This window comes from Heptranchias perlo, chromosome 41, assembly GCF_035084215.1.
Source record: "Heptranchias perlo isolate sHepPer1 chromosome 41, sHepPer1.hap1, whole genome shotgun sequence".
Lineage (NCBI taxonomy): Eukaryota > Metazoa > Chordata > Chondrichthyes > Hexanchiformes > Hexanchidae > Heptranchias > Heptranchias perlo.
This window is the reverse complement of record NC_090365.1, coordinates 3,842,707-3,863,052: the sequence shown is the minus strand read 5'-3', so window position 1 is coordinate 3,863,052 and position 20,346 is coordinate 3,842,707. Positions and strand designations below refer to the sequence as shown.

Sequence of the window (20,346 nt, the reverse complement as noted above, 5' to 3'; positions counted from 1 at the left end):
CATTACACTGCCCCAAGTCCCGTTCACCCATCACCCCTGTGCTCGCTGACCTACATTGGCTCCCGGTCTGGCAACGCCTCGATTTTAAAATTCTCATCCTAATGTTCAAATCCCTCCATGGCCTGGCACCCCCCCACCCCCACCCTCCCCAATCCCTGCCTCTGTAACTACCCTATAACCCTCCAAGATCTCTGCGTTTCTCCAATTCTGGCCTCTTGTGCATTCCCTGTTTCCGTCGTCCCACCATTGGCGGCCGTGCCTTCAGCTGCCTGGGCCCTAAGCTCTGGAATTCCCTCCCTAAACCTCTCCGCCTCTCTCTCCTCCTTAAAACCTACCTCTTTGACCAAGCTTTTGGTCACCTGTCCTAATATCTCCTTATGTGGCTCGGTGTCAAATTCTGTTGATTACGCTCCTGTCAAGCGTCTTGGGATGTTTTACTATGTTAAAGGCGTGATATAAATGATAGTTGCTGTTGATGTAAGCCTAGACAGTCAGTGTTTGCAGGGTATCCGACCAGTGGTAAAGGGAGAGAAAACACATCATAGTTAAGCCCCATTGTGTCCAAACATGATGTGGAGATGCCGGTGATGGACTGGGGTGGACAAATGTAAGGACTTGCACAACACCAGGTTATAGTCCAACAGTTTTATTTTAAATCACAAGCTTTCGGAGCTTATCTCCTTCGTCAGGTGAGTGGCCTGACGAAGGTGGTAAGCTCCGAAAGCTTGTGATTTAAAATAAAACTGTTGGTCCAAACATGGGCATTTTCCTACAAGGGATCGACAGAAACTTTGGGCTGATTTCTTCCCATCTCCCCCCCCACTCCCAGCCCAAGGGCACTGAGGCCAACTGTAGCGCCTCTAATAGACAACTTAGCACAGACTGAACCTGGGACTTTTTGGGCTGCAATGGCTCAATGCCGCACCGTTCATTTGGCTAAATAACTGCTCTTCATAGAATCATACAGCACAGAGTGCCTGTGCCAGCTCTTTGAAAGAGCTATCCAATTAATCCCATCGCCCCTGCTCTTTCCCCATAGCCCTGCAAATCCTGCCTTTTCAAGTATTTATCCAATTCCCTTTTGAAAGTTACTACTGAATCTGCTTCCACCGCCCTTTCAGGCAGCGCATTCCAGATCATAACAACTCGCTGCGTAAAAAAATTCTCATCTCGCCTCTGGTTCTTTTGCCGATTACCTTAAATCTGTGTCGTCTGGTTACCGACTCTCCTGCCAGTGGGAACAATTTCTCCTCATTTACTCTATCAAAACCCCTCATGATTTTGAACACCTCTATTAAAAATCTCCCCTTAACCTTCTCTGCTCTAAGGAGAACAATCCCTGCCGCTCTAGTCTCTCTTATTTCTATCTCAACCACTCTATTAGCCAGTCCCGACAATTGACTCGTCTCTTACATACTGCAGATTAAATATCACGATGATATGAACTTGGTGCATTTCAAAAGCGGCTCAAAGGAACCAAGAGAGGGGATACGAGGTCTTGGATACAGCTCTTCTCCAGTAATAGATGGCTGATGCATCGGTTCAATCTGAACTGGCAGCCACGTTAAGTCAAACACCACAAATCCCAAAGTGGCTTAAAAGCATGATGTTGTGTTGGTGGACCTCGTCCTTGATCTTTATTGATGGAAGAGCTTTAAGTGAGCACTTAAATATTGGACGGTTTCATTATTTTGTTCCATGATTGACACATGTCCTTTCTCATAATTCATCAACAAGATCTCACTTTACAGAAGTGAGCTTCTACGAAACATTAATATCTTCTCTCAGATATTCTTGTTTTCATTTTTTCCTCCCCACTCTCCTCCCAATTTTTCCCCCTCCCGAGGGGCTGATTCACCCCAGAGTTTGGTCCCTCAGGCACTGGCCAACTTCCAACACGAGAGTGGCCATTAGAGCTGAAAAGCCAATTGGTGACCTGATGGGGGTCTTCTAAGGATTACGAAGGGGCCATGAAATAAATAGAAAATGAAGATCTTGCATTTATATAGCACCTTTCACGACCTCAGGACAGCCACTAAAGTACTTTTGAAGTGTAGTCACTGTTGTTAATGTAGGAAACAGATTGATTGCACTGGTCGGCAAGTTGGTAACGAGAGAGGGTACAGATTTAAACCAATCACAAAGTGAATTAAAGGGAAGGATAGAAAAGAAATTCCTTATTCCGAGGATGGTTAGAATGTAGAATTCTCTGTTACAAACCACAGCTAAAAAACAGACTCCTTATTTTTTTTTTAAATAAAAGAGAAATATTAAAGGGAATAGAAAGCAAACAGGAGAGTGGATCTTTTCTCATAGGGAAAAAGACGAGCAGACTCTGATGTGTTTAAACAAAAAAAACCAGAAAATGCTGGAAACACTCTGCTGGTCAGAATCTGTGGAGAGAGAAACAATTAACGTTTCAGGTGGGTGACCTTTCATCAGAACTGTGGTCAACTGAAAGGTCATCGACCTGAAACGTTAACTCTGTTTCTCTCTCCACAGATGCTGCCTGACCCGCTGAGTGTTTCCAGCATTTCCTGTTTTTACTTCAGATTTCCAGCACCTGCAGTATTTTGCTTTTGAGGGGTTACGGGCGCGTTTCTGTGCTGTAAGCATTCTATGTACACGGCCAGACAGCGAGTATTTAACTGTGTGGACTATCGCAGCCAAACCAAATCAGGTTTTCACTCAACACGCATGCACACACACATGCGGACATACACACATGCATGTTCAATACACACACAATGTGCTCAATACACACACACACAGTTTTTCCCCCTTCCCTAGCCCAGGGGCACTGATGTCAACTACACTGCCCCCATCATTGCACCAGCTGAGATTAAGCAGTCCAGCCCAGGCCAAGGAACGAACCCAGGACCTTCTGGTCTGTATGGCTCAGGATCACACCGTGAGATATAAATGGTCACACAGCTACCAGGGGAGTCAATTCCATCTCTTTAGTCCATTAAGAAAACACAATTCGCTTCGGGAACACTTTTAAGTCTGATTTTGTACGTTTAATGAAGATTCCTTGCACAACACTGTTCACAATGGAGAGGTCAGAAACCAAGAAATAAACTCGAGTTAAATATTGCAAATGCTCAGCAGGTCAGGCAGCATCTGTAAAGAAAGGGAAAAAAGTTAATGTTTTAGGTACATCAACAACAAAGGGCTATACCTGAAACGTTAACATTTCTTAACCTTTTTTTTTATAAACAGATGTTGCCTGACCTGCTGAGTATTTCCATCATTTTCTGTTTTCGTTTCAGAATTGCAGTATTTTGTTCTTCGTTTTTCCAAGTGATCGCGGGCTGTATTGACATCGTGTTCCAAATGGAAAATCAAATCAGCAGTAACTTAAAACACTAACCTTGGGAGAAAGAAAAAAAAAACACAATTCTTTCATCTCAAACTCAAAAGGCCAAAAGGATTTTTTATTAAATGGAAGGTGTGACAGAAATGACGAAAATTAGAATGAGCGAGTCCTGTAAACCTGGGCTAAAGTGGGGCGGCTGTAGCACGATTAGGACTGTTTTACTATTAGGCAGCACCCCATACACACACCTCAACATCCATCAAGGCCACTGGATAACGTGTGGTTGGTATCAGCTGTGGTTCAGTGGGTAGCACTCTTGCTAGAGTCAGGAGGTTGTGGGTTCGAGTCCCACTCCAGAGACTTGGACACAAAAATCTAAGTTGACACTCCCAGTGCAGTACTGAGGGAGCGCTGCAGTGTTGGAGACGTCGTCTTTCGGATGAGACGTTAAACTGAGGCCCCTTCGGCCAGCTCGGATAGATGCAAAAGATCCCACGGCCACTATTTCGAAGAAGAGCAGGGGAGTTCTCTCAGTGTCCTGGCCGACATTTCTACCGAAACCGGCATCACTAAAAAACAGATTATCTGGTCGTTGTCACATTGCTGTTTGTGGGATCTTGCTGTGCACAAATTGGCGGCCACGTTTCCTACATTACAACAGCGACTACACTTCAAAAAGTACGTCACTGGCTGTGTAACGCTTTGGGACATCGTGAAAGACGTTTGTTCTTACTTTCATCCCACAAATTATCCAAAGTACAGGTCAAAAAGTTTGCAAAAGCAATTCCTATTTATTAAATATTTGTTACGTAGTCAGACACTGCTTTGAAACAGTCTTTTTTTATACAAAAAGAAACCGTCCTCACACAGGACACACGAACCTGCTGCACAACGATCCAGACTTCAGACCCTTCAACCTTCCAACAACCCAGCGACTTCTCATCCAATGAGCTTAACAGAGGCAGTAAATGGTCCAGCAGCATTTCTATACCCTGAGTACTCGATGGGTCTCCAAGACACAGAGACAAAAAAAAGGGGTCAAGATTTCATTTACAGCATCACCCAAAACCCAACTTTTCCACCTGTAAAATGTTAACATAAAAGAATATGTCCGATCCAGTTTTTTTTCCGAAAGTGCCTCTCTGGACCTTGGCACCTCCTGGTTCCAAACTGGCTATTTACGCTGCCTCATCTTAACCAGCTCCCGCTCCTCTTGGTTAAAATATCTGGCATAGATCTGGTCGAACATCTCCTTGCAGGGGATGGTGGCTTGCAGTTTGGAGCAGATGAGGAAGGAACCGGCCATTTTGCGATGGAGGGAGTAGGATTCCTCGGGGGGAGGGGTCAGCCTGTGCTTCAGCATCACTGGGATAAGGCTCTGGATCCGGCGTGTGATATCCTGAGCCCCAAAGTTGAAGGATTGGGGCAGAGCAAATGCCTCGCCAAGGGTCATGACAGCATCGACGTGAGCATCCTCAAACACCTGAAAACAGCACAGCAAACTGGTTTCTTTCAGTGCTTCAGACGCACGGTAACCTCATGTCGATTGCAAGTTCACCCCCACCCACCAACCAACCAACCATTTGATGGCTCCACCCCTAGTCCTTCTTCACCTCTTGGCCCTGGTATCTCCTCTGATCTCAAGTGGAAATCTCCTTGGTGGGTAGAGCTACTTTCAAGAACTTTGATTCCTTCTTTCATGTAAACACTCCTTTCATTCCCCTCAATGCCTCTTCAAGCCGTGCTAGACAAGCACTGCTCCTGTATATGAGCAGCCTCCCGTATAACGATACAAGAAAAAGCTCAGCATCTGATAGACAATCCTTCTCTCAGCTCAAGGCCTTTCTCGTCTCTGCTTAAATCGATATTGCGACCGTCAGTACTCCTGTGAAGTTTCCCCGTCTTCTTTCTCCCAAGCTGCAAATGTCCTGCACAACCTTCCCCCAACCTCCATCCCCAACAGTGTTGAAACCGAGACTCTAAACGATCTCCTGCTTTAACTATTCTTTCCCAGGGCCTTAAAACAGTGGAGCTGCTTAACTCCCTCAGTCTGTCCATCTACAGGCTTTTCAAAATCCAAGCTCGAAACCGCCTAATCATTGCTTCTTTATTTACCTTTACAAATCACTGGTTAGGAATTGTGTCTAATTCTGGGCACCGCACTTTAGGAAGGATGTCAAGGCCTTGGAGAGGAGATTTACCAGAATGGTACCCAGGATGAGGGACTTCAGTCACGTGGAGAGACCAGAGAAGCTGGGGTTGTTCTCCTTAGAGCAGAGAAGGTTAATGGCAGATTTAACTATTCAAAATTATGAAGGATTTTGATAGAGTAAATAAGGAGAAACTGTTCCCACTGGCAGGAGGGTTGAGGGCACAGGTTTAAGATATTTGGCAAAAGAACCAGAGGGGAGATGAGGAAAATGTTTTTTTTACGCAGCGATTTGTGATGGTCTGGAATGCGCTGCCTGAAAGGGCGGTGGAAGCAGATTCAATAGTAACTTTCAAAAGAGAACTGGATAAATACTTGAAAAGGAAACATTTGCAGAACTATCGGAAAAGAGCAGGGGAATGGGACTAATAGTGGGAGTGGGATAGCTCTTTCAAAGAGCCAGCACGGGCACAATGGGCCAAACGGCCTCCTTCTGTGCTGTATGATTCTACGATTTACCTCCCCTTCTTGCTTTCGCCTTGGTGGGGGCGTCCTGTACAATGGGCCTTTCAACCACGAACTGCTCAAGTTACCACAAGGGTCTGGAATCCCTCAACCCCGTTGTGTCGATCAGGTGGAGAATCAGAAGGATAAATCTACGAACTGCCGCTCGGAGCCCCAGCAAGCGGCAGCGTCAATGTGATAACCGACTGTTTTGTAACATTTTACGTCACTCCCCCGGCCCGACGGCTCAGAAACGTACAACATTGTGAACACTAATCATCTCCCCCACCCCACCCCCCCCGTTCAGTTCAATCCTTTCCCACCCCAGCTCTTTCCTGAAGGTGACGACACACAAATCGTGCCCAGGATAGGAGCTAACAGGAGACAATCAGCCTAAATCTGAGCGGAGATGAATAGGAACACAGGAGCAGGCCATTCAGCCCCTCGAGCCTGTTCCGCCATTCAATTGGATCATAGCCTGATCTGTATCCTATCTCCATCTACCCCTACCCAACAAAAATCCATCAATCTCAGTTTTGATATTTTCAATTGACCCCCAGCCTCAACAGCTTTTTGGGGGGGAGAGAGTTCCAGATTTCCACTCCCCTTTGTGTGAAGATGTGACATCACCCCTGAACGGCCTGACTCTAATTTGAAGGTTATGCCCCCTTGCTCTGGACTCCCCCACTTCCCCATGAATGAACCTTGGACTTGCCTTTGTCTCGTATCCGGTGAGGAATTTCAAGTCTCGCGACTTCTGTAGCACTTTTTCTCGGTCACCATCTGCAGCTGCTCGGACGACCTGCAAGGACAGATATCGGAGGTCACAGCTGGGGTGGGTTAAGACAATGGAAGCAAGAGCCATCGGCCCTGTTTGGGGAGTGCGACCTCTGTGGCACTTTCCCCTGCCAGCCGCTGTAGGCACCTTGGGCTCTGCTATACAAATAGTTTGCAGCAACAGGTAGCCCTAACCCAAAAGAAAGGTCACCAGTATACACAGCGCAGTTCCCTGCAGGTCCTGCTGTTCCTACTTGGGAACGTGGCCGGTGGTGGAGAGCTGGGAGTCTCATCTAACCAGGTCAGCCGTGGCTCAGTGGGTGTCACTCTCGCCTCTGAATCAGAAGGTTGTGGGTTCAAGTCCCACTCCAGAGACTTGAGCACAAAATCCAGGCTGACGCTCCCAGTACAGTACTGAGGGAGTGCTGCACTGTCGGAGGTGCCCTCTTTCAGATAAGACATTCAACCGAGGCCCTCTCAGGGGGACGTAAAAGATCCCACGGCCACTATTTCGAAGAAGGGCTAAGGGAGTTTTCCCCGGTGTCCTGGGCCAATATTTATCCCTCAACCAACATCACTAAAAAAAAATGATCTGGTCATTATCACATTGCTGTTTGTGGGATCTTGCTGCACGCAAATTAGCAGCCGCGGTTCTCTACATTGCAACAGTGACTACACTTTAAAAGGGTTCAAATCGCTGGATTGGGACTTGAACCCACAGCCTCTGACTCAGAGTGCTACCCGCTGACACAGTGAAAAGTGACTGGCTGAGTGGGCGAGACATCATTTGCACAAATGTCCCACTGACACCAATATAAAAAAGGGTCTTTAGACTCAGTTACACAACAGCTCTGCTAACTGAGTCACTGGGCAAGCTTAAAGTGTTTTACATTCTATAGGAAAAGAATGTAAACTTTGCACATACCTCAATATAGTTATCTGTAAATTCTTTGGCAAACTCCCTACTTGCTCCAAAATCCAATAAAGTTACCTGCCAAGAAAGAGATAAAAAGTTAATTTGCAACGTTAATACTGCAGGATAAAAGAAACCATTTCTATAGTGCCTTTCATGACCTCCCAAAATGCTTCACAGCCAATTAAATACTTTTGAAGTGCAGTCACTGTAGGAAATGCAGCAGCCAATTTGTGCACAGCAAGATCCCACAAACAGCAATGAGATAATGACCAGATGTCTGGTGATGTTGGTTGAGGGATTAACATTGGCCAGGACACCGGGCAGAACTCCCCTGCTTTTCTTCGAAATTGTGGCCGTGGGATCTTTTACGGTCCACCCACGGGGCCACGGTTTAACGTCACATCTGAAAGACGGCACTTCTGACAGTGCAACTCTCCCTCAGTACTGCGCTGGGAGTGTCAGCCTGGATTGCACGCTCAAGTCTCTGGAGTGGGACTTGAACCCACAACCTTCTGACTCAGAGACGAGAGTGCTGCCCACTGAGCCACGGCTGACACTTATAATAAAACTTTAGCTCAACAGCACAGAGTACCAGGCCTCCCCCACCACCTCCGGATGGGAGACAGGGTGCGGAGAACTAAGTATCACAATTTGGGCAATTCTAGCATATAATAAATCAGAGCACAAACGAGGGTACATGTGGAGGAGGGGAGAAATATTAAACGTGACACACCTTCTGTTTCCCCGCATCAAAGAAGAAGTTGGACCAGTTCGGGTCAGTCTGCATGAACCTGAACTCAAAAACTTCGCGGAGACACAGCTCGAGGATACTGGAACAGATCTGGGAAAGGAATGTAAAATATTTACCGAAACAAGGATTCATAAAACGAGAAAATATACATCGCATTCTAGTGGATTTCCCTCATGGCAAATCATTGAAACCGTTTCTCTTTATTCACTCTATCAAAACCCCTCAAAATTTTTTTAAAGTACCTCTATTTGGTCTCCCCTTAATCTCCTCTGCTCTAGAGAGAACAATCCCAGCTTCTCCAGTCTCTCCACATAACTGAAGTCCCCCATCCTGGGTATCATCCTGGTAAACCTGCTCTGTACCCTCTCCATCCTTCCTAAAGTGTGGTGCCCAGAATTTAACATGACTTCCTTGTTTTTGTATTCAATGCCCCTATTTACAAAGTCAAGTACCCCGTACGCTTTCTGAACCGCCTGATCAACTTTCCCTGCCACCTTCAAAGATTTGTGAATACGCAACACCAGGTCCCTCTGCTCTTGCACCCCCCTCAAAATAGCACCGTTTAGATTATACTGTTCCTCTAAGGGCCACAGTCCCTGCTCCTGGTCTTGATCACTAAGCACGGGGGGGCTGAGGCCAATAGCAGAGCCCCGATCGCTGCTCCGACTGACATCAGCTCACTCGCAGAGTGTGAATGGATCTGGGGCCAAGTTTAATGGAAAGTTAGTTGGTCGTAAGTTGCAGAAAAACGACACAGACTGCAGCAATTCATGATTGTGTGGGGACTCGATTGAAGCTTCCCCAGTGACTCATCGGGGAAAGGCAGCGTGTGACACACAGCCATACAAGGCCCCCTGTTTAGTACCTGAGTTAGCTGATTCCAGCTGGGGGCAGTAGGGGTGTTGCAACTTAGCAATGCCGCATCAGGGGGGGGGGGTCAAAAATTGGACAGGATTCCTGCTTCTGATCATCAGAGAGTTGCAAATCAAGTACTGCCATTTCAAACTGGGGAGAGGGAGAGAGAGGGAGAGGGAAAGGGATATGCAGACAGACAGAGAGAGGCACAGACACGACAGAGAGAGAGAGAGAAAGGAGGGGGGGGGCAGAGGCAGGCAGGCACAAACAGACAGAGGCAGACAGACAGAGACAGAGAGAGAGAGGCAGAGGCAGAGGCAGAGGCAGAGAGACAGAGAGACAGAAAGAGAGGCAGAGACAGAGAGAAATTATAAGCAGCCTGTAAGCAAACCTTATTCCGAGTGTGTTGATCGAGCTCCTCGCACTTATCCAAGGGAACGCCGGTCACCAGCTCCGCAGTGAGAACCCGCTTTGTTGTGAGCTCATCGATCACTTCTGGAACATAGAAGAACGGATCGTCCTGCAAGAGCTCCCTGTGATTTAAGCCAGAGTACAGACTGCCGGTTAGATTAAAGCACAATTCCTTTCGAGGTTCCGTTACATGCGGGACGGGCAGGCTGAGCGACCCTGGGCATCGGCGATGCCCTGCAGCACTGCGAACACCTTGCATTACCCGAGACTGTTCAGGCTGGGGCTCTTTCCTCCAGAAAAAAGGCTGAGGGGTGACCTGATCGAGGTCTTTAAAATTATGAAGGGGTTCGATAGGGTAGACGTAGAGAAGATGTTTCCACTTGTGTCCAAAATCAGCGGTCATAGATATAAGATAGTCACTAATAAATCCAATAGGGAATTCAGGAGAAACTACTTTACCCAGAGAATGGTGAGAATGTGGAACTCGTTACCACATGGAGTGGTTGAGGCGAATAGTGTAGTTGCATTTAAGGGGAGGCTGGGTAAGCACGTGAGGGAGAAAGGAATAGAAGGAAATGCTGATAGGGTGAGATGAATTAGGGTGGGAGGAGGCTCGTGTGGAGCATAAACACCAGCATAGACCAGTTGGGCCGAATGGCCTGTTCCTGTGCTGTAAATTCCATTTGATTCTATGTACCATTATGGTCGTGTGTTAGAAGTTGCGGCTGTCACCAGCAGCAATTCCAACGGGAACGGCAAGAATACACGTCTGAACATTACTGTCCATGTTTTCGCGATTGTCTGCGCCGAGTGTTTTCTGATCAGTGGTCACCTTGAGCCACCTCTATCTGTTTTGCGCAAGAATAATTAGAATGAGTAAGATGGCATTGCTATTTACATGGTACAGACAACACTGAAGTCTGCAGGGCTTGGCTTTAATTGGCTCCACAGGATTAAATTACTCACAAATTATCTCCCCCAGTTGCAGCATTGTAATTTGGAAATGCTTCCCCCCACCCCATATCTACAGTGTGCACCATCCACAGGATGCACTGCAGCAACTCGCCAAGGCTTCTTCAACAGCAACTCCCAAACCCGCGACCTCTACCACCTAGAAGGACAAGGGCAGCAGGCACATGGGAACAACACCACCTGCACGTTCTCCTCCGAGTCACACACCATCCCGACTTGGAAATATATCGCCGTTCCTTCATCGTCGCTGGGTCAAAATCCTGGAACACCTGACCTAACAGCACTGTGGGAGAACCGTCACCACACGGTTCAAGAAGATGGCCCACCACCACCTTCTCAAGGGGCAACTAGGGATGGGCAATAAATGCCGGTCTTGCCAGTGATGCCCACATCTCAGGAATGAAGAAATAAAACACAACTGGTATCCAACTGTGGACAATAACTCCATAAACTAACAGTTAAGTTGACACCTCTGTGACTGTGATCGCTGGGATGTCCACGAGGACAATCCCAATGCAGTCATCAAGAGAACTGAATAAAGCCACTCCCATTTGTGTTGGCCGTGGCTCAGTGGGTAGCCCTCTCGCCTCTGAATCAGAAGGTTGTGGGTTCAAGTCCCACTCCAGAGACTTGAACACAAAATCTAGGCTGACACTTCCGGTGCAGTACTGAGGGAGTGCTGCACTGTCGCAGGTCCAGTCTTTCAGAGAAGACGTTAAACCGAGGCCCCGTCTGCCCTCTCAGCAAGAGATTCCATGGCCGCTATTTTGAAGAAGAGCAGGGGAGTTCTCCCCGGTGTCCTGGCCGATACTTACCCATCAACCGACACCACCTAAACAGATTATCTGGTCATTTATCTCGTTGCGGTTTGTGGGATCTTGCTGTGCGTAAATTCGCTGCCGTGTTTCCTTCATCACAACAGTGACTACACTTCAAAAAGTACTTCATTGGCTGTAAAGCGCTTTGGGACGACCTGAGGTCGTGAAGAGCACGATATGAATGAACGATCTTTTTCCCCAATTAATAATCAGCAGAGCCAAACTCAACAGTCTGCATCTACAAGACCAGAGGCATTCGCTGGCTCTCTGGTGTGTGACTACATTCTGGGGGGATTGCTCTGCCCGTATCCAGAGGACAAGGAGAGAAATCGATGTCAACTCCAGAGTGAAGATTGGAGATATTCAGCACAACAATCACTGAGATAACGGTGCCACCATGAGGTGGAGCAGTGATTTACAGTCCCTCCCTCCTGAGAACCAACTCCATTCCATGGCTGACAGGTTTGTTTGAATGAACTCGCATTAAATATCGGTTGGAGCAAAAATGATTTTACTTGCAAATTTTGCAAGCCCATTTTCATGATCCATGCATCAAGTTCATCCACAACGTAAATAACCAAAATCAATCTAGCTTTTATTAATTTAGTTATTAGCTTGTGTGTATCAGTGGTTCCCCTTGTCGATTACTGTACATCTAAACATTCTGTATCTGTCCCCGTGTGACTGTGCTTCAAACTCTGCCCATCTGTGTGCTCTCCCCAGACCGTCTGCGCTTGGCTCTCTCTTCCCCAGACCGTCTGCGCTTGGCTCTCTCTTCCCCAGACCGTCTGCGCTTGGCTCTCTCTTCCCCAGACCGTCTGCGCTTGGCTCTCTCTTCCCCAGACCGTCTGCGCTTGGCTCTCTCTTCCCCAGACCGTCTGCGCTTGGCTCTCTCTCTTCCCCAGACCGTCTGCGCTTGGCTCTCGTCTTTGCCCCTCTCTCCCTTCCTGTGTTTAAGATTTTTTTCTCTCTGTCTGTGGTTTACTCTCTCTCCTTGGGGTTAACTTTGACTTTGTGCGATAGTGTAAAACGGATGATAGCAAATCAGCAGCTCGTTTCACATCATCTCTCCCATAGACTGCAAGGGGAATAAAAATCGGGAGAGGTGTAAAAGAGGCTGATGTTCACTATCATCCATCTTACACCAGCGCACAAATTCTAAATTACCCCCCTTGTGTCTGTCTGTCTCTCTCCCCTCCTTGAGTGTGTGTGTCTCTCTCTCCCTCCTATCAGCCTGTGTGTGTCTCTCCTCCTTTCTTCCCCCCCACCTTCTCCCCAATGTCTGTGCTTCTCTCTCTATGTGAAAACACCTGAACAGGAGCAGTGTGGTGATAAAATAGTTTTGGGTGATCTGAGCAACAAAGGAAGTACCACTAGCAGAAGTCAGGAGTGAGAGACCCAAAAGCTGACTATTAATCATACAGGCAGCAACTGACACATGAAACACGTTGCACTCAGTTACACTTGACAAATCTTCCACATAATCCAATTCATCCACATAATCCAGATTGATGGATTAGTATAAAGTAGGGTTGCCAACTCTGGTTGGACGTATTCCTGGAGGTTTCATCCTGTCTCCAACCGCCCCGCCCGGTCGAACAGCCTTTTTTCAAACCCTCTACAATATTTTTATAACTAATAAATGAACGTGTTCAAAGAAAACACACCATTTTTTTAAATGCCCTTGTGATTTTTCTCCCCAAGTTCCTCAAAGCAGTGTCTGGGAGATTAATCTTTAATTCCTGGAGACTCCAGGGCAAACTGGAGGGTTGGCAACCCCTATGTTTAAGATGATTAAAGGATTTGATAGGATAGATAGAGAGAAACTATTTCCTCTAGGAACATAGGAACAGGAGGAGGCCATTCAGCCCCTCGTGCCCACTCTGCCATTTGATAAGATCATGGCTGATCTGTGATCTAACTCCATATACCTGCCTTTGGCCCATATCCCTTAATACCTTTGGTTGCCAAAAAGCTATCTATCTCAGATTTAAATTTAGCAATTGAGCTAGTATCAAGCACCGTTTGCGGAAGAGAGTTCCAAACTTCGACCACCCTTTGTGTGTAGAAATGTTTTCTAATCTCACTTCTGAAAGGTCTGGCTCTAATTTTTAGACTGTGCCCCCTACTCCTAGAATCCCCAACCAGCAGAAATAGTTCCTCTCTATCCACCCTATCCGTTCCCCTTAATATCTTATAAACTTCGATCAGATCACCCCTTAACCTTCTAAACTCTAGAGAATACAACCCCAATTTGTGTAATCTCTCCTCGTAACTTAACCCTTGAAGTCCGGGTATTATTCTAGTATCTCTTGTGGTGGAGTCCAGAACAAGGGGGCATCACTTTAAAATTAGAGCTCGGCTGTTCAGGAGGTGATGTCAGGAAGCACTTCTTCACACAAAGGGGAGTGGAAATCTGGAACTCTCTCCCCCAAAAAGCTGTTGAGGCTGGGGGTCAATTGAAAATTTCAAAACTGAGATTGATAGATTTTTTTTTGGGTAAGGGTATCAAGGGTTACGGAACCAAGGCGGGTAAATGGAGTTCAGATACAAATCAGCCATGATCTAATCAAGCAGAACAGGCTTGAGGGGCTGAATGGCCTCCTCCTGTTCCTATGTTTAAGTTGCTTGGGAGTTAATGTTGTCCCACGTTGACTGGTTAACAGGTCTGAATTTACTATGTGGGGTTTATCCTCTTCTGCTCCCCCATTCCACCCCCAACGGTGGCAAACCCTAGCTGGGGTACAGTTGCACGGCTGCCATGAGCTTTTGAGGTGCCTGTCTGAGACTGCCTGTTCTTATTGAGAGCCTGGACTGCGAGTCTCATACTTTCCGGTAAAGGTCACTGGCGAGGGAGCCATGGCGGTTTCCCCACCCCCCCCGACCCCAGACCCCCACTCCCCAATCTAAGAATGTGGGCCCAGCGGTGGCTGTCCTGCCTCAGGTCAGCTAATTCAGCAATACCAGAGGTTGTACCTGGGACCTTCCTAGTCAGTATGACTCAGCAGCAGCTTGGCTCAGTGGTACCACTCCCGCCTCTCACTCTGATGATGACATAATTTAGGCTGACACTTCAGTGCAGTACTGATGGGAGTGCTGCATTGCCGTCTTTTGGATGAGATGTTAAACCATGGGCCTGTCAAATTTTGTTTGATAACGTGAAGCGCCTTGGGACGTTTTATTACGTTAAAGGCGCTATATAAATGCAAATTGTTGTTTGCCTGGACATAAAAGATCCCACGGCAACTATTTTGAAGAAAAGCAGGGGAGTTCTCCCCGGTGTCCTGGTCAACATTTATCCTTCAACCAACGTCACCAAAAAACAGATTATCTGCTCACCTAGTTGCTGTTTGTAGGATCTTGCTGTGCACAAATTGGCTGTCGCGTTTCCCTACATTACAACAGTGACTGCACTTCAGAAGTACTTAATTGACTGTACAGCGCTTTGGGACGTCCTGAGGATGTGAAAGGCGCTATATAAATGCAAGTTCGTTCTTTCTGTCGCAGACTGATCCACGAGAGGGGGGAGTCAAATCTGTGGATTAAATAACGCTACTCAAGTGACCTGTGAGGACATGGGGGTGGAGTGACAGCTTTAGAAACGAGGGGCTAATCGTACCTGAACCTCTTTGCACAGGCCGCTTCCCGTATGTAGTCGCACTCCCATTCCAGCTCGCGCCTCAGTACCACAATACTGCTCTCAGCAAACAGACCTGTAAGGGAAGAGGCAGAAGGGGCAAAATGAATACCGAGTCAGTTACCTCCTTCTGAAACATGGAGCCAGCTCGTGCAGCAGTGAAAGGGCTTTACCTTCAGGCAGGGCGATGCTCATTTTCAACAGGGACAGCAGGTTCTCAACATCACTCTTGATGCTCTGGGCAATTCCTGGATACTGGCAAAACAAAGCAAATCAACCATGGTAAACAACAACAACAACTACTCGCCTTTAACGTAGTAAAACGTCCCAAGGCGCTTCACAGGAACCATTATCAGACAAAATTTGACACCAAGCCACGTAAAGAGATATTAGGACAGGTGACCAAAAGCTTGGTCAAAGAGGTAGATTTTAAGAAGCATCATAAAGGAGGAGAGAGAGGCGGAGAGGTTTAGGGAGGGAATTCCAGAGCTTAGGGCCCAGGCAGCTGAAGGCACGGCCGCCAATGGTGGAGCGATGAAAATCGGGGATGCGCAAGAATTGGAGGAGCGCAGAGATCTCAGAGGTTTGTAGGGCTGGAGGAGGTTACAGAGATAGGGAGGGGGCGAGGCCACAGAGGGATTTGAAGACGAGGATGAGAATTTTAAAATTGAGGCGTTGCTGGACCGGGAGCCAATGTAGGTCAGCGAGCACAGAGGGTGATGGGTGAACGGGACTTGGTGCGAGTTACGATGCGGGCAGCAGAATTTTGGATGAGCTCAAGTTTGTGGAGGGTAAACAACGAAAGCTAGCAAACACGGATTAATAACACTGCAACCCAAGGCCGGAGAGTCCAAGCTTTTCTCTTTATTGACCGTGTAGGTGCCTACCTTGGAGCACTCAGGCCACATGTAAAGTTTCAAGCCCGGATCCCATTAATTCCCAGATATCCCCAGTTGCTGATATCAAAAGAACAGGAAGGTCGTAGGATACACCATTTGGATGCACCAGCCAATCGACTTGAAGAAGGACAGGGTGAGAACCTGCTGTTTGACTAATGTTGCTGAGTGACTGGTTGCCTGTCGTTCATTGAAGTAGCAAGCATTTTGAGCTTGACAAATTTTAACACCTGTGACGTATTTGTATATTATTATAATGTAAACTGTTTGGATAAATCGGGGCACAGCATCATCAAATTTCTAGACCAAAGTCTCTGAGCCATACGGACTAGGACGTTTCCCAGATTTGCTCCCAGCTCTGTATCGAGTCAGCTGTTCACAACTGAGGCAAGGTGCTACGGTTAGTGTAGTGGTTATGTTACTGGACTAGTTACTCCACAGAATGTGAGTTCAAAAAAGTTTGGGAATTTGAATTCATTTGAGAAAATGGACCTACCTGGATTTTAATGGCCACCTCCCGCCCATCCTTCAGTTCCCCGTGGTGCACCTGCCCAATGGAGGCAGCGGCAAATGGCCTCTCCTCAAACGATGCCAGTTTATCGCGCCAGTACGGGCCCAGCTCCGCGTCCAGAACTTTCTGAGAAAAGAACATTTGAACAGATCGATCTGATTCACCGAGAGACAAGATCCATCTAGGGCCGCGGGCCCCAAACCCAACCCTGCAGCCTCCCTCCTCTCCAGCCAGGCTTCTTACCATCCCCCAGAGTGTCTATTTACTGCAAACAAAGTCTATTTACTCAGTAAACAGTCTATATAAACTGCGCACTACAGCAAACAGTCTACAGAGTCTATTTAAAAAGAGTCTCTCTGAACTACAGCAAACAGAACGCATGACCGAAACTACAGCAACTTCTCCCGTCAATCACTCCTGGAGACTGCACTGTTGTAAGTGACTGGGATTGATTTTACGCACGTAATTTGTATTGTGTAATTATCCTGTACTCACTGCAATTTGCTGGAGAAATCACCCTGCTTTTAATCAGGTGAAGTTGCTGTGGTTTTCGGTCATGAGATCTATTTGCTGCAGTCTGTAGACTCTTCTTAAATAGACTCTGTAGACCGTTTGCTGTAGTGCACTGTTTAAATAGACTGTTTGCTGTGAGTCCTGCCATAAGTCCCGCCCCCAACTCATTGGCTGCCACAGTGGTGTCAATAGACACTGCAATGTTATTAAGCATAATGTCAAGGCCTTAGAGAGGCCGCAAGGAATGAGAAGATATTGAAAATGGAATTGTTACACTGGCATAGTAAAAGGGGGACCTCAGGATGAGGAGGGGGGAGAGGGGGAAAGAGTTAAGACAGATTGTTAACACACGTTATTAGAATTCAGAATCTTACATGAGAAAGGTAACCCTGAATTGCATCCCACCTCCCTTTTCTCCCAACATTAGTGGCACGCCTTCAACTGCCTAAGTCCCACTCTCTGGAATTCCCTCTTCAAACCCTTCTGTCTCTCCACCTTTTTCTTTGATGGCACTCTTTAAAACCCACGAATTTTTTGGTCACCCTTCCTAATCCCTCCTCCTTTTGGCTCGGCCTCTTGTTTCCTGTGAAGCACCACCGTTGGGACGTTTTTCTACGTTAAGAGGCACTAAAAACAAAGTGGGAGCTGCTGCTTTCTCAACTCACCGCCATCTGCCAGGTGGGCATGAAGTCCGCGCTCTGTCGCACTCTCTCAAATATCTTCTGGAGCTGCGGGTTAATGAAACTGTTGTCTGCGCAGAGAGAAAATTGATCGGGTAAATGCGCTAACTCTGAACACACTTACAGCCCATCGGTTGAAAGATTTGTCAGACAAAGACAGCACGCATCTTTGAAATGGACTCTTTGTTAAGGTCAGTGTGGAGCAGGGCTCCAATATCCTTACTGATTTTTAATTTTTTTACGAGCTTTAACATTAAATAGCGACATCTAGGATTCTAAGTGGATGACAAAATGGGTTACATTCTGCAAAGGCTTTTACCCACTCCCTCAACCCCTTCCATTTTCTTCCCTCCTCCCCTGAATGGGCCAACTTTACTGGGTACAGTACCATAAGCGGCTGTGCTTGCCTGCATGATAACAGTTATTGCACTGTCAGGTCATAGTTTGAACATGCCTGAAGCTTGCTCCTTAACACATTCCCTCCACCCCCAGCGCTCCGTGGCTGCAGCGTGTCCTCTCTACAGCAACACGCAAAGGCTTCTTCGACAGCACCTCCCAAACCCGCGACCTCTACCATCTAGAAGGACAAGGGCAGCAGGCGCATGGGAACACCACCACTTGCACGTCCCCCTCCGAGTCACACACCATCCCCACTTGGACGTATATCAGCCGTTCCTTCATCATCGTTGGGTCAAAATCCTGGAACTCCCAATCCAACAGCACTGTGGGAGCACCTTCGCCATACGGACTGCAGCGGTTCACCTTCTCAAGGGGCAATTAGGGACGGGCAATAAATACCGGCCTTGCCAGCGACGCCCACATCCAGAGAATAAGGAAAAGTACCCCCCCCCCCCACCCCACCCCAACCCTCCGAGGGAGCTGGTCGGTCAGGTAAAGAGTGACGCACTGGGTGTCTGAGAGAGAGAGAGAATGAGAGAGAGTGATAGCGAAGGGGGAAAGGAGTCAATGCGACGTGAAAACATACCCTGAATGCTGAGCATCTGTCCAATCTTCAGAGCCGCCCCTCGCACCTTGCACAGCGTGTCGACAATCCGCTCCGCGTTCGCCTCGGATAGGAAGGGGTTGGAGTCCAGTAGCCCTTTACTATCTGCGTCAAAATCAGCACATCAGAGGATTACTGCAGTCCAGAGCCCGGCCACTGAAACACCGGCCAATTAAACCTCTCCCCACTCTTATTGCCCAACTGAATTCAAGAGCATAAACTCATTTTATCTTAGAATCTCACAGCGTAGGAGGAGGCCATTCGGCCCAGTGTGCCTGTGCTAGCTCTTTGGAAGAGCTATCCAATTAGTCCCTTTTGAGTGTCTCCCTTTTCTCCAACTGGGTCTCTCCTTCCAGGTGCCACCCTTAACCGAGAAGGTTGGCAGAGGCCTGAATCCAACACTTGTCCCGTGCAAGCTCGGAATAACAGAAAACTTGCAATTATATAACAGGTCACCACGTCTCTCAGTGATGTCCCAAATCACTTCATGTAACACGAATTACGTCGAAGCTCAATCACTGCCATTTAAGAGTAGGGATGGCCCCCCTCCCTATCTCTGTAACCTCCTCCAGCCCTACCACCCTCCGGGATCTCTGCACTCCTCCTTTCTGGCCTCTTGCGCATCCTTGATTTTAATTGGCCCACCATTGGTGGCCATGCCTTCAGCTGCCTAGGCTCTAAGCTCTGGAATTCCCTCCCTAAGCCTCTCCGTCTCTCTCTCTCTCCTCTTTTAAGACGCTCCTATAAACCTACCTCTTTGACAAGCTTTTGGTCACCTGTCCTAATATCTCCTGATGTGGTTCGGTGTCAAATTTTGTTTGATAATCGCTCCAGTGAAGCGCCTTGGGACGTTTCACTACGTTAAAGGCGCTATATAAATGCAAGTTGTTGTAGTGATGATGCTCAATTGGATTCTCACCCCTTCCCTGCCTGAAACCTCGTCAGAATGACACAGGCGAGATAGGGAACTCGCGGCTTGCGTGGAAACCGCAGCCCGGCAGAGTCGGCAAAGGGAGGGAGGAGAAAACCTTTGCGTTACGCGATAACCGTGCAACGAGAGGCGAAAGTGTTGAGTGGGAGGATCTCACCGTTCAGCTTCCGGTTTCCGCTCACGGACGTCTTGGCCACTTCTGCCAAAGCGCCGAGGCCCAAGCTCACCGCCAATCCTGCCAACAGAAGCACAACGAAGATGTAACTCTCTGCAAAGAGAGGGGGGGGGTTGCTGCTGTCAAAACAGCTCGCCGCCCTGGGGCTGAAACCGAATGGGGAGAGGCCGAGGGCCACGTACCGTACCTCCAAAGTTCGCCAGTCGGCCGATCCTTGAAGAGGGGACTTTTCTTTCACGGGCTCGATCACTTAACTACACAAAAACAAAGAGAGAGAAAAACAATGGGTCAAAAGAATATTACACTGGACGCTGATCTTTGACCAGACATTTCCCCCCACTCCCCTGAAGGTGCTGATTCAATCAACTTTTTAAAAAATTCATTCCCGGGGATGTGGGCGTCGCTGGCAAGGCCGGCGTTTATTGCCCGTCCCTAGTTTCCCCTCGAGAAGGTGGTGGTGAGCCGCCTTCTTGAACCGCTGCAGTCCGTGTGGTGAAGGTTCTCCCACAGTGCTGTTTGGTCGGGAGA

The 20,346-nt window shown here is 47.7% G+C and overlaps 1 protein-coding gene across 1 annotated transcript in view; it reads right to left on the bottom strand.

Moving 5' to 3' along the window:
• Positions 1 to 3,416: 3,416 nt before the first annotated feature.
• coq8b (coenzyme Q8B) overlaps positions 3,417 to 20,346 on the bottom strand; it is a 33,805-nt gene continuing 16,875 nt past the window's right edge. Inside the window, exons 3-14 of the mRNA XM_067974797.1 lie at positions 20,006 to 20,072; positions 19,801 to 19,878; positions 18,695 to 18,817; positions 17,695 to 17,780; positions 16,502 to 16,642; positions 15,283 to 15,364; positions 15,092 to 15,185; positions 9,663 to 9,804; positions 8,399 to 8,506; positions 7,675 to 7,740; positions 6,688 to 6,774; positions 3,417 to 4,802 (exon numbers count right to left, since the gene is read on the bottom strand). Coding sequence (XP_067830898.1) covers positions 4,494 to 4,802; positions 6,688 to 6,774; positions 7,675 to 7,740; positions 8,399 to 8,506; positions 9,663 to 9,804; positions 15,092 to 15,185; positions 15,283 to 15,364; positions 16,502 to 16,642; positions 17,695 to 17,780; positions 18,695 to 18,817; positions 19,801 to 19,878; positions 20,006 to 20,072 — 1,383 coding nt within the window. The 3' untranslated portion in view covers positions 3,417 to 4,493. The remainder of the gene's footprint in view (positions 4,803 to 6,687; positions 6,775 to 7,674; positions 7,741 to 8,398; positions 8,507 to 9,662; positions 9,805 to 15,091; positions 15,186 to 15,282; positions 15,365 to 16,501; positions 16,643 to 17,694; positions 17,781 to 18,694; positions 18,818 to 19,800; positions 19,879 to 20,005; positions 20,073 to 20,346) is intronic.